The 10,924-nt window shown below is 56.2% G+C and overlaps 1 protein-coding gene across 3 annotated transcripts; it reads right to left on the bottom strand.

Annotated features, from left to right (window-relative positions):
- Positions 1-298: 298 nt before the first annotated feature.
- On the bottom strand, positions 299-10,363 carry SLC4A11 (solute carrier family 4 member 11). 3 transcript variants are annotated; one of them, XM_079129144.1, is made up of 20 exons: positions 10,192-10,363; positions 8,339-8,398; positions 6,258-6,422; positions 6,085-6,134; positions 5,583-5,814; positions 5,416-5,497; positions 5,019-5,142; positions 4,062-4,265; positions 3,890-3,983; positions 3,670-3,795; positions 3,478-3,591; positions 3,257-3,389; positions 2,926-2,999; positions 2,171-2,429; positions 1,992-2,098; positions 1,737-1,905; positions 1,482-1,655; positions 1,111-1,306; positions 861-1,030; positions 299-726 (listed from the first exon to the last, which is right to left on the bottom strand). In XM_079129144.1, the coding sequence occupies exons 2-20, from the start codon at positions 8,382-8,384 to the stop codon at positions 657-659; spliced, it is 2,589 nt and encodes an 862-aa protein (XP_078985270.1). In that variant the 5' UTR covers positions 8,385-8,398; positions 10,192-10,363; the 3' UTR covers positions 299-656. The 3 variants fall into 3 exon arrangements, with proteins under 3 accessions (XP_078985270.1, XP_078985271.1, XP_078985272.1); XM_079129145.1 differs by lacking the exon at positions 10,192-10,363 and adding an exon at positions 9,846-10,111; XM_079129146.1 differs by lacking the exon at positions 3,478-3,591.
- Positions 10,364-10,924: the final 561 nt, after the last annotated feature.

Here is a 10,924-nt window from a genome sequence, read left to right as displayed (position 1 = left end):
CATTATCTTCTCAGTCCCTCTGTCAATGCTCCAAGCAGGGAGCAGTACAGCCCCTGCTCTCCCCTCCATCACTAGCACAACACCCCATAAACCCTCTCCTCCCTGGGCCTTGGAATGAGCTGTTCCTATTTTCCCCACGTGTTGGGCAACAGGGTAATTCAAGGGCTTGGACTGTCCCTGTTTCAGGTAGGCCAGGGTCCACAGGTAGCACTCAATGTCAGTCCCTTTCATTCCACTTACACAGGACACGTTTCCCCTCCCCGAGTCTGGTTGGAATAGCAAAGAAGGATGTGGTACACAGAAACATAGAAACAGGAGCTTTATTCTCTAATGTGCACACAGTGAGTTCCTTACACAATCAAGGAAATCGTTTCTTTCAGACATCTGACTCTTTTATCAAAAGAAAATCCACCCTGTTTAGTCCCACCAAGGGCAGAAACTGCCCTGAGCAAAGTTCCTGACCCAAAACTAAAGGCTAATGAGAGGGGTGAGCACACACACACTGAACCCCCACAATGTCCAGGCACCCCAGGCCTGAGAGCTGTGAAAACACAGCACAGGGCAACAGCCCGGACCCCACGCCTCCTACACAGACACAGAGCCAGCCGGGGAGGGTGAGGAGGGTTGGTGAAGTGGGTATGGTCAGGGCCTGCTAATCAGGGCCTGTGCTCAGCATCCATGGCATCCAGGTATTTGGCTTCAATAATTCGGGGCAGCAGGTTGTAGCTGGGGAGAGGAGGAAAATGCAGGAAGATGAGCACTGAATGGTTAGAAAAGAGAAGGCATGGGTACCACCCAGCCCACCCACCTCCCAGCCCTAGGACTCTCTTGCCCAGTCCCCACCCTCCAACTGTCCCTACCGGATGGGGATCATGGCAATCATGATGAGGGGAAAGATCATTTTCATGTAGGGCAGGGAGCTCATGCCGAAGGCACACAGCAGGAGCAGCTGCAGAACCTGAAGACCTGTGAAGTAGTGGATCTTCCTCTGGGGCACTCTCCGGATGTAGTGCGTGGGTGGGTACGACGTCTGCAGGTGGCAGTGACCAGGTGTAGGCAGGGTTGGCCATGTCCCCAACCCTATCCTCCCTCCCAAGGCCAGGTATCCACCTGCTCCTTAAGCAGCAGGGCCACACGTGAGAAGAGCTGGTTGCCATCCAGGGAGGTGAGTGCAATATAGAGGAAGAGGCCATAGAGCACAGGCTTGGGGATCCACTGCAGTGGGAAGGGCAGCAGCAGCAAGGAGAGGCCCACCAGGACACTGGCACCCAACGATGTCAGCCGTGTCTCCTTCACATTCACAATCCTGCAGGGGCCCAGAGCAAAAGACCACATGGCCCATCTTAGGCCACATGTGAACCTAGGGCTGTATTACTTCTGGGCCACATCCCTCCCTAGGTCGCAAGTGGCCTAAGGCTCCCCCCACCTCAGAGTCCACATGGCTCTTTCCCCAGGTCTCCAGGGGCTACTCTCACACTCACGTCTCATAAATATGCCCATTCTCCACACGCTCCTCCACTAAGGCCAGTGCCCGCACGTGCAATGGGGAGTGGGGGTAGGCAGCATGGATCCAGGGCAGCCCAAACAGTGATAGTCCTGTGTTGATGATGGCAAGGAGCAGAAGGTCCCAGTGGTAGGCAGTGCCCTTCACCAGCCTGCAGCATATGAGCACAGAGCCTCAGTAGCCCTCAGAGGGCTGGGCACGTGTTTTCCCCACCCTTTCCAGCCCTATATACCTGTTCTCTGGTGCGTTGACCAAAGCAGCCACCAGGTTCTGCTCAATAAAGAAGAGTAGAGAGAGCAGGAAGCCAAGGCCCATGGCACTGCCGATGGCCCCCAGGGATAGTGAATGGATCTGTGCCACCTCAAACAGGTTTTCACTGGGATTGTAGCGGAACTTGCTCACTGCAGCAGGAGACAGGCTCCTGCTCAGCCTGCAGTCCCCCCAGCAAGCCTATACCACCCCAACTCACTTGTGAGTCCCCACTCACTCTCAATTTCCCGGAAGCCGTAGGAGCTGATGAGGGAGAAGGTGAGCACCGCGATGGGCAGGGCGCAGTCAGACAGGGTCTCGCGCACACACTGGTGCAGGTACGGACTGGGGACAGCCAGCAGATCAGCATGGCCTAGGAGCCATGTGGCCCTTCCCCTCACCCCCAGGCCCCCTCACCTCTTCTTGAACTGGTAGAGGGTGTAGCCCAGCCAAAGCGTGCCCAGCATGATGAGGAGGCTGAGCACTGCAGTTGCCCGGCCTGAATGTGTAGCACTGGGACTTCCCGTCATGGCCAGCTCCGTTGGGCTGGCCAGGAAGCTGGTGTTGAGTGTGGTGTGCAGGCTGGTGTTGAGGCTGGTACTGACACCCAACAGACTCACCAAAGATGAAGTCCTTTTTGTATAGTAGTGGTGACCATAGTAGTACTTCCAGAAAACTGCAGAATGGGCCAACAGGCCTCAGTTATATAGACTGTGAAAGGCTGGGGCCCAGCTTCCCACCGCAGGAACAGGGGGAGTGGGAAAGAGGTGGGGACTCTGAAGGGACAGAGTGGGACCCTGAAGGGAAAGAGCTCCTAAAGGGAGGCAGAGGTGGTGAGAAGCAGCAGAGAGCTCTGGTCTTTTATGTCAATCAGGACTCCACTAACCTGCCCATCCACCCAATGTCTCCATATCAGTCCCAGTTCCATGATGGGTTTCTGACACCCCATCAGGCCTGTCCCTCCTTATTTCTGATCCTGTCTGGGGAAGCCCTGTCACCCTCTAGCACACGGGCCTACTGCTCTCTGCCAGCGAAAGCTCCCAGAGCACCCCTGACCATGGGAAGGAACAACCTCAGCTTGACCCAGTCTGTGCCCCATGTGGCCAAGACCCAAAGCCTCCCATCTCAGCTTAGATTGCCCTGCAGCAGGTGGCCACCAGCTCTGCACTCACTTTTGACCATTCCCTTGACAGCATCCAGCAAGAATGTGATGGAAATGAAGAGAGCAATGATCTCCTCTGTTGACCTGCCAGGAGGCAACGTGCCTCATAAGATGGGGAGTATTGTTGAGGGAGAGGCTTCTCTTCATCTGTACAGATCACCCTCACCCCCATACATAGAGGATCAGGCCCTAGGCTGCCCAATAAGCCTACCCCAGCTCCATGGAACAGAGAAAAAGTGGGGGTACCCCATCCACCCCAGGGTTATAAGGCCTTGGGAGCTGGCCTAAGGACACAGGTCCCTAGCCTTGAGGGTCCCCACAGCTGAGGAAGGATCAGTCACCTCTTGAAGAGACTCATGACCAGGCTGAGGTTCAAGAAGGCATACAGCGCGAGGAATAAACTGTTCCACAGGCCCGTCCATGCATAGAAAGAGTTGAAGTCCAGGTCATAGTCATCACAGATGACACGGATCACTGCAGGCAGTGGGGCAGGGTGGGCAGTCAGGGCCCAGCTGGGACCCAGGACCTTGGGCACCATCTCCCGCCTCAACCCCCACTGCACCCTGGATGTAGATGGCCAGGGGTGCGGTTGTCAGCAGTATCACCAGCGGCTGCCCAGAGAAGAGTGCATACAAGAGGCCTCCAATGCTCTGCCCAGCGATGGTCTTCTGCACATCTGTGGAGGTGTGGGGGTCAGGGTCCACCACAGCCCAGGGCCCTGCCCAGCATACCCTGGTCAGCCCCAGCCCCTCACCAATGGCCCCGTTTGTGTTCTCATCATTGAGGGACCCAAAAGCGATCGTGGGCAGCAGGCAGGCGAAGTAGAGGAACAGGGTGGTAGTGATGTATTTGCCCACGGCCTTGCTTTTCCCAATAATGCCTAGGAAAGGGGGATGGGACAGAGGGTTTGTTGGGGATGCAGGACAGATACACATGTCCCTGGATGAAGCTGGATGAGCCACAGGACTACCTACCATCAGTGAAATCCAGTGGGTACACAGGGAACCTGCGCATGATGTCCTCCCGGATGCCCTTCCCAAAAGGAACAAAGTCCGTGCACTTTGGAGGCTGGGGAGAAGAGAACAGTGCTTGTTAGCCCCAGCTGAATCAGGCTCCCTCCCACCTATACCCAACAGTATCCTGTACCTGCGGGTGTTTGTGGGCATGAAGGGAAAAGATGCTGTATTCCTTCATTCCTGGCATCACCATGGTGAGCAACTGTCTCTGATGCACCAAGGCCTCCTTGAATTCTTCCTCTGTGCGGGTCTTCAGGAGCTTCTGGCGGAAGGTGATGTCGGAGAACATGGTGGCAAATGTGCGCGCCACCTCCATTGCAGTCTTGGTGCTTTTCTGGGGGTGGAGGATGGGAGAGTTGTATCTGCAGCCTGTATAGAAGAGAGGAAGCCCTGCCCTTGCCAAACTCAGGCATTCCCAAGTAGGTGGCAGATGCTCTTCCTGTGTACTAGCAGTGAGTTTTGTTCTCCCAAAGTTCAGGCATTAGTGAGCCCTGTCACAATTTCTACCAGTTGGCAGATCACCAGGACAAATATCAAGCTAGTACTTTTCTTATAAATTCAGGTATCAGTCTTCTCCCAAGCAATAAAAATCTGTGAGATCAGCTGGGCACAAGCCTGTAACCCCAGATACTTGGAAAGGTGAAGCAGTAGGATCCTAAGTTCAAGGCCAGAGACCCTGTCTTCCCAGGTTTCCCAGTACTGGGAAAACAAAAACAAAATCTGGAATCTGTGATCACAGGTATAAAACTACAGTAAAGTCAAATACTTCCCAGCCATGTCTCACTAGACGTATATGCACTCTGCTGGTTTATTTGACTTTCAAAAAGGTCCAGGCCCGTTGGACCTAAAACCCGGCCAAGGCCAACCCTATCCATGAGCCATAAGCCCAAGCCTCCACCGTGACAACCTGCTTTCCTCCTGGCCCAGGTCCCTTGGTAGTAGTGTCTGCCCATTTTTGATGCTCAAGCTATAGTCCTAGAGCTCTCTACACATTGTTCCATAGAACAGCCTGTGTTTCTGAGAAGCCTACTGTTGGGGGCTGCTGACCTATCCCAAAGCACCACCAATCTAGGCACGCAGCACTTACCATCTTGGGTGGGGCCAGCACCAGGATGACGAAGCGAACCTCACAGGAGTTTTCCCCCCAGTTCTGTGGGCGAACCAGGCGGCTGATGCACACGTGCCGCTTCTGTAAGGCCTTCATGGTGCAGCTGGCAGGGATAGAAGGGCGCACAGAACACAATTGCCACCCTTGGGAGCTGGGGCCACACCCACCCAGAAACCCTGACTTTTGACAACTAGTGACCAAAAAAGACAATATGGTCAGTATGGGATCAATTGCTAGGACCCTCTCCTCCCAAACTGGATGTGCCGCCAGAGCTGTATACTCGTAGGTGGGCCAGCCTCTGCAGGGGCATAAAACACCTAGCTCCAGTATGACAAATAGAGGGGCCAAATGTGGTGGCCATAGTCCAGCAACTCACATGATACAGAGCCACGACTGCTGATATTGCACCCCTGTGACTGTAGCAGTGACCCCTTGGATGGTATCCGACAGCAGGTGGACTGAGGACAGAGAAGAGAGGAGAGGTAAGGTGTTTGCAGTTGCCCACCCAAACCTCCCCTGCCCAGCCAGGGAGATAAACCTTACCTTTACCCTCCATGGGGGCCCCGGCATCTGTAAAGAGCTTGGCCATGAGTAGGTCCAAGTTGCAGTCAGGTTCAGTGTGGTTGGGGTCTTGAGCAAAGCGGCTCAGCATGGTCCGCAGCACATCATCCAGCGAAGTGGCTGTCTCATCCAGGATGATGCTGGCCTGTGCCAGGAAGCCATCCAGATCCCGGCGCGCTCGAATCTCTTCCCCAAAGTTCTTTAACTTCAGGTACTGTGAGGACCCCAAGCACGAAACCCTCAGGCCCATGAATGAGACTGCTGTCCCTGCCTGGGCCCCTCCTTTTTAATGGTCTATGGCTGCCCCTGTCTGCCAGGACCACAACCCCTTTCCAGGAGGGAAGGCCCAGCCTTGAGCAAGTTTGAGATCCCAGCTGAGGAACTCCTTTGGCCAAGGAGAGGAATAGCATGAGGGATCTAAAAGAAGCAGCTCCCTCTAGCCCCAGTAGAGACCCCAGGATGGACCTGCAGGATGGACCCTCACCTTACGTGAGGTGTGTAGGAGCACACAGCCACCAGAAGTCTCTTCACTACCTGGAGAAAAAGTAGGAGAGTTCAGGGTGCCAGGCCACCTCTTCAGGTCTCTCTTGGTAAAACGGGGTCATTTTTGCCCAAGTTCCTGCCCTCCCCCAGCCTGTCCCTGCTGCAGCCCCATACCAGATTTAGAGGGCTGCATCTCAAGGTTGACATTGACAAAAAATCGGATGCTCTCGCCCGATACAATGGAGGAGTTGACTGTGTCGAAGGCCTCATCCCCCAGGCTCTCTTCCCGGACTTCAGAGGTATCATCCATATCATTCTTGAAGCAACCCAGAGACGCAGCTGTCATCAAGAGAGACCCAAGAGGGCCTGGCCGTCAGTGCTGCACATCAAAAGGAGGAGCTCCAAGACCCAGGAGTAGGCACCCCTAGACTGTTCTACAGGGCACATTCAGTGAAAGGTAAGAAGCCTCTTTTAGGCCAGGAAGGGAGTCTTGGCGGGGGGAGGCAGAATTTCTAGTCTGCCTAGCCCCACCTCAGAGTGTGGCAATTAGCACACAGCTGGATCCCCTGCCAGGTGACTTTATCCAGTGTCTTCCAGCTGTGAGAACCAGGTCCCTGCACTATTCTGGCCCTTTAGCTTGAGAACAACATGTCTGTTCTATAAACTTTGGACAAAGCACAAGAGCAACAATACAGATAAGACTGCCTAGCCCCTACCCTCCCAGAATGCCCAGGAGAGGAGACCTGGGGGAAGGAGCTACTGGAGTAGCCAGATGATCCCCTCTCCCCCACTGCCTTATTGGCACAGGGCTTAGAGTTCCTCCTCCCAGGGAGGGTAGAAGGGGCCAAACATCAAGGCTGAGATACCCAGTACAGACATGGCACAAGGAGGTAAGAGAACCTGAGAAGATGGCCTCCAAAGTAGGCCTAATGTCAACCCTGCCCTATCATGCCCCTCTCCTCTATGGTGCCAGATACCCAGGGCAAAGATCCTACTGCCCCTCAATTTCTATAGCACACCCCAACACACACCCCTGGTGGGACTCCTCCTATGGGAAGACTTCCTAGTAACATGCAAATGTTCCTCTTCCCTGAACCCTGCTCACAGCCTGACCCAGCCCTGCCTCTTTTCTAGACCAGCTGACATCTCTTTCAGACAGTTCTATGGTTGCTTCTCCATTTGTGGGTGCCCCCAGTAAAGGGGCCCTTGTAGTCCAGACCTCACAAATGCCTGACAAACACCTGTGCAGGGACAGGGACGGGTCATCAGCACGTCTACACCGGCCAGTGACTCACCTTCCACTCCCACCCACCAGTTTCTTTCTCACATTCCAGTCCTTATTCCCTCAACCTCTTGAGCTCAGAGGCTGGCGACCCCTAGCCCCAGGTCGGCACTGTATCCAGAGCCCAGAGAACTACTGGGTCAAAAGATGTCCTCCCTTCTTCTGTTATAGAGCTCATGACAAATTCCTTCTTCCCCATTCCTGCCTTATTTAAAACCACCTGCTCCCTAAACCCCAATCTGCCCAGCCTCCCCTCTGCCACCCCTGCAGCAACTACCCTTGTCTTCTCTCCCTACCCTGGGTTCTACCTTCTCTTAGCTTTAGCTCTTGAACCTCCAGTTTAAGAACCTGCCCAGCTAGTGCCATCAGGTCCTTGCAGGGTTCCTGCAATGCCATGTCCTCATCCCCATACATGTCCTCATACAGTGTAGCCACATAACTTATCTGGCCCATGGAGCGTCCATGCCCTAGGGGTACTGAGTAAAAGCACATCCTCACTATGTCTAAGCACTGCCCCACTAAACATCTCTCTGATGGTCAGGCTAGTTTATGGGGCTGAGTGCAGGACAGGCAGCACACAGCCAGCCCAGACATGATAAGGACAGCTAGACCTATGCAAGCAGGGGCAACTACAGACCCTCCCTCTGGGGCAGGATGAGGAATAAAGAATATACAACATTTGGCCTAAGGATCCATCCAGATATCAGGGCACTGTAGCAGTGAACCATGGGACAGAACACCAGGTGGTGCCAGTAGCCCAGGAGGAGCAGACAGCCCTCCCAGGACCATAGCACTCCAGGGCCTGCCAGGGCTCATCAGCTGCCCCTCTCACCATACCACGACCTCCTGCAAGGTGGGGTCCAAAAGACCAGTACCAGCATTGCACCAGGTAAGTGGCAAATGCCATGGGCACCCTGGTGAGTGGGCAAAGTCCCCTAGAGACTTCTGATGAAGGAACTTCTCAAATACACACCTGAAAAGTATTCACTGGAATCCTCAAGATATCCATTCTGTGACATGGCAGAAGAGTTCTCTGCAAAGAAAGTCAAAGAATTGCCACCAGTCCCATTCTTCTATGCCCACCTGCAACCTACCCTACTTATTCCTTCTTATCTGTCCCAGGAATCTGCTCCAGGCCACCCTGGGGAAAAAGAGGGGTAGGGGACAGCAGCACTAGGGAAGGAGGCCCCCCTGCAGAGCCAGAAGTCAGCCTTAACTTAAGGAATTAAATTCCTTAGCCCATCTGCTAGGGGCTGCCCAGGTATTTAAGGGATGAGGAGGAGACTTTCTCAGGATGTCCCCCCCTCCAAATTATGAACAGTGTCCAGTTCAATGATCCAGGTTTCATTAGAATCCAGTCCTGGCCTACGGAACTGGAAGGAGACTGAAACCAGCTCCCAGGCTTCGCTGCCAAGTCCAGCATCTGAGCCAGGACCCTTCTCTCTGGACATCTCTTCCTCTCAGACCCATCTCAGGGACCACAAATACCCATCGCGTGTGCAGTTTCCCCGACTCCCTCACGTGCCAAAAGATCAACCCGGGCGACCAACAGCCGCCTCCTTCCCTGGGCGTTGACACCATTCAGGTCCGCCTGGGAGGAGGAGCCCTGGGTCGAGAAGGGAGAAGGGGCGGGGTGTGTGTGTGGCGGGGGATACTATGCACTTTCCCTGCGCGAGCTCCCGGATGGTCCCGGCTGTTTATGCCTCACAGCAAGGAAGCACAGGAGGGGCCGCGCGCCCCAAAGGAAAACGCCTCCACGCTCCTGGAGACGGACCCGGGGCAGCATGCAGTCATACGTGCAAGATGGGAGCTGGCTGCATCCAGGAGGAAGGGCGCGGGCGGTTAAGGTAGCGTCCAAGGTCGCTGGGACCGGTATCACCTACTCTAATCCCGTGCCCCACGTGCAGGTAAATGGCCGGACAAACCCGGCTCCTGGCCAGGCCGCGAGGAGGTCCCTCAGATGAGTGGGCGAGCCAGAGGCTGTTGCGGTCTCGGCGCCCCAGCAGCTGGCGGACACCCCGGCAGCGCCAGAGAGAAGGTGCCAGACGAATGTGAGATGAGGCTTTCCCAGGCGGCGGTATGCCGGGCTCGGAAGAGCTCTGCGCTCGGGGGTGCTGGGACCCCACAGTTCCACCCTGCCCACCCCCGAGCCCCCAACTCTTCACTGGCTACAACAGAGGTTCAAACACTTAAGAACTTCGAGACGGCGAGGTCAGAGCATTCGATCGATCCAGCGCGCAGTGCCCACAAACCCGTTCCTGGGCCACCCTACGCCACGCGCGCACCCTTCCCGATTCTAGTTCTCGGGCGCCGAACTCACACCCGCCCCAGGCTGAGAGATCCCCACAGCCTTTCGCCCCGGTCTGCTAAAGCTAGCTACATCAGCGTTTATCCGCGACCATGCCCCCGACGGCTCCACGTCCCCGCCTAATACAGAGACTTCCCCGCCAGGCCTCCGCCTCACCAGCGGGTTCAAGTACCCACCACACGGCTGGAGATGGAACACGTGCCCGGTGGCCATGGCTATGGCCATGGCCCGGGCAATTGGCCGTTGGACAGCTGCACACACACACACACACACACACACACACACACACACACACGCCCGGGCTTGCGCGCGCACACATACACACACGCCCGGGCTTCTCACCCCACGCACTGGCGCTTCGAGACCCTTAACTTGGCGTCTCCGGCAAGCCAAGGGCGGGAGCCGGCAACACACCCCCGCGCCGCGCCTGGGTCCTAATGCCGCTCAGACGCCCCGCCCGGGCGCAGGAGGCAGTGCCTCGGAGGGCGCGGTCCCACCCGCCCGCCCGGCGCCCTCACCCGCGAGAGGACTGCTCCTGGGAGCCCACGACGACTAGGCCAGTCTAGACCCGACTCCTTCGGAACGCGCGCGCCAACCCAAGTGGTGCACGGTTTGGGCCAGGGCAGGGCTGGGAACTTTCTGGAAAGTTTGATAGGACCACAGAGTCTCAGGCTGGTGCGACTGCGTCGAGTCTAGGAAAGCGTCGCGGGCGTCCGCTTTAAAAGCGCCGCTGGCCCCACCCCCTTTGCTGGGGGCCTCCGCAGGGGCACGCCCGCTGGTTGTCCCGCCTCCTCCATTCATAGTGGAGGATCTGGTCGGGACTTAAACTCCGTACTTCTTTCTCTTCCCTCTCCTCCTCTGGGAAGTGTGGCCTATCTAACTAGGCGGGCCGTGCGTTCCCTGGGTTCTGCTCTGGCCTGCGGAACCCGCGGCGCTCCCAGTTTGGGGTCGTCGGGTTTGCTTGCAACTCACCTCCGCTTCTCTCTTTTCCAAAATGGCCCCGCCGCCCTTTTTCTCTTCCTGGACTGGCGGGAACCGGCTTTTCTGCGAATAATGTGTGTGCATGTGTGTAGGGAGGCGGTGGCGCGCTGGGTTCCGCCAAGTCACGTCGTTGAGATGAACCCCGACCTGACCCCGTGGCTCCCCAGTCGCCGAGATTCCTCAGCCCTCGGGCCTCGATTGCCCCAGGAACAGGTACCCCGACAAAGTGCTAATTCCTCAACCCGCTCCACGTACTGGTCGCTAGCCGAG

The sequence above is a fragment of the Sciurus vulgaris genome (assembly GCF_902686455.1).
Source record: "Sciurus vulgaris genome assembly, chromosome: 2".
NCBI classification, from domain to species: domain Eukaryota; kingdom Metazoa; phylum Chordata; class Mammalia; order Rodentia; family Sciuridae; genus Sciurus; species Sciurus vulgaris.
The sequence above is the reverse complement of the archived record's forward strand: the minus strand, read 5'-3'. Positions and strand labels throughout refer to the sequence as shown.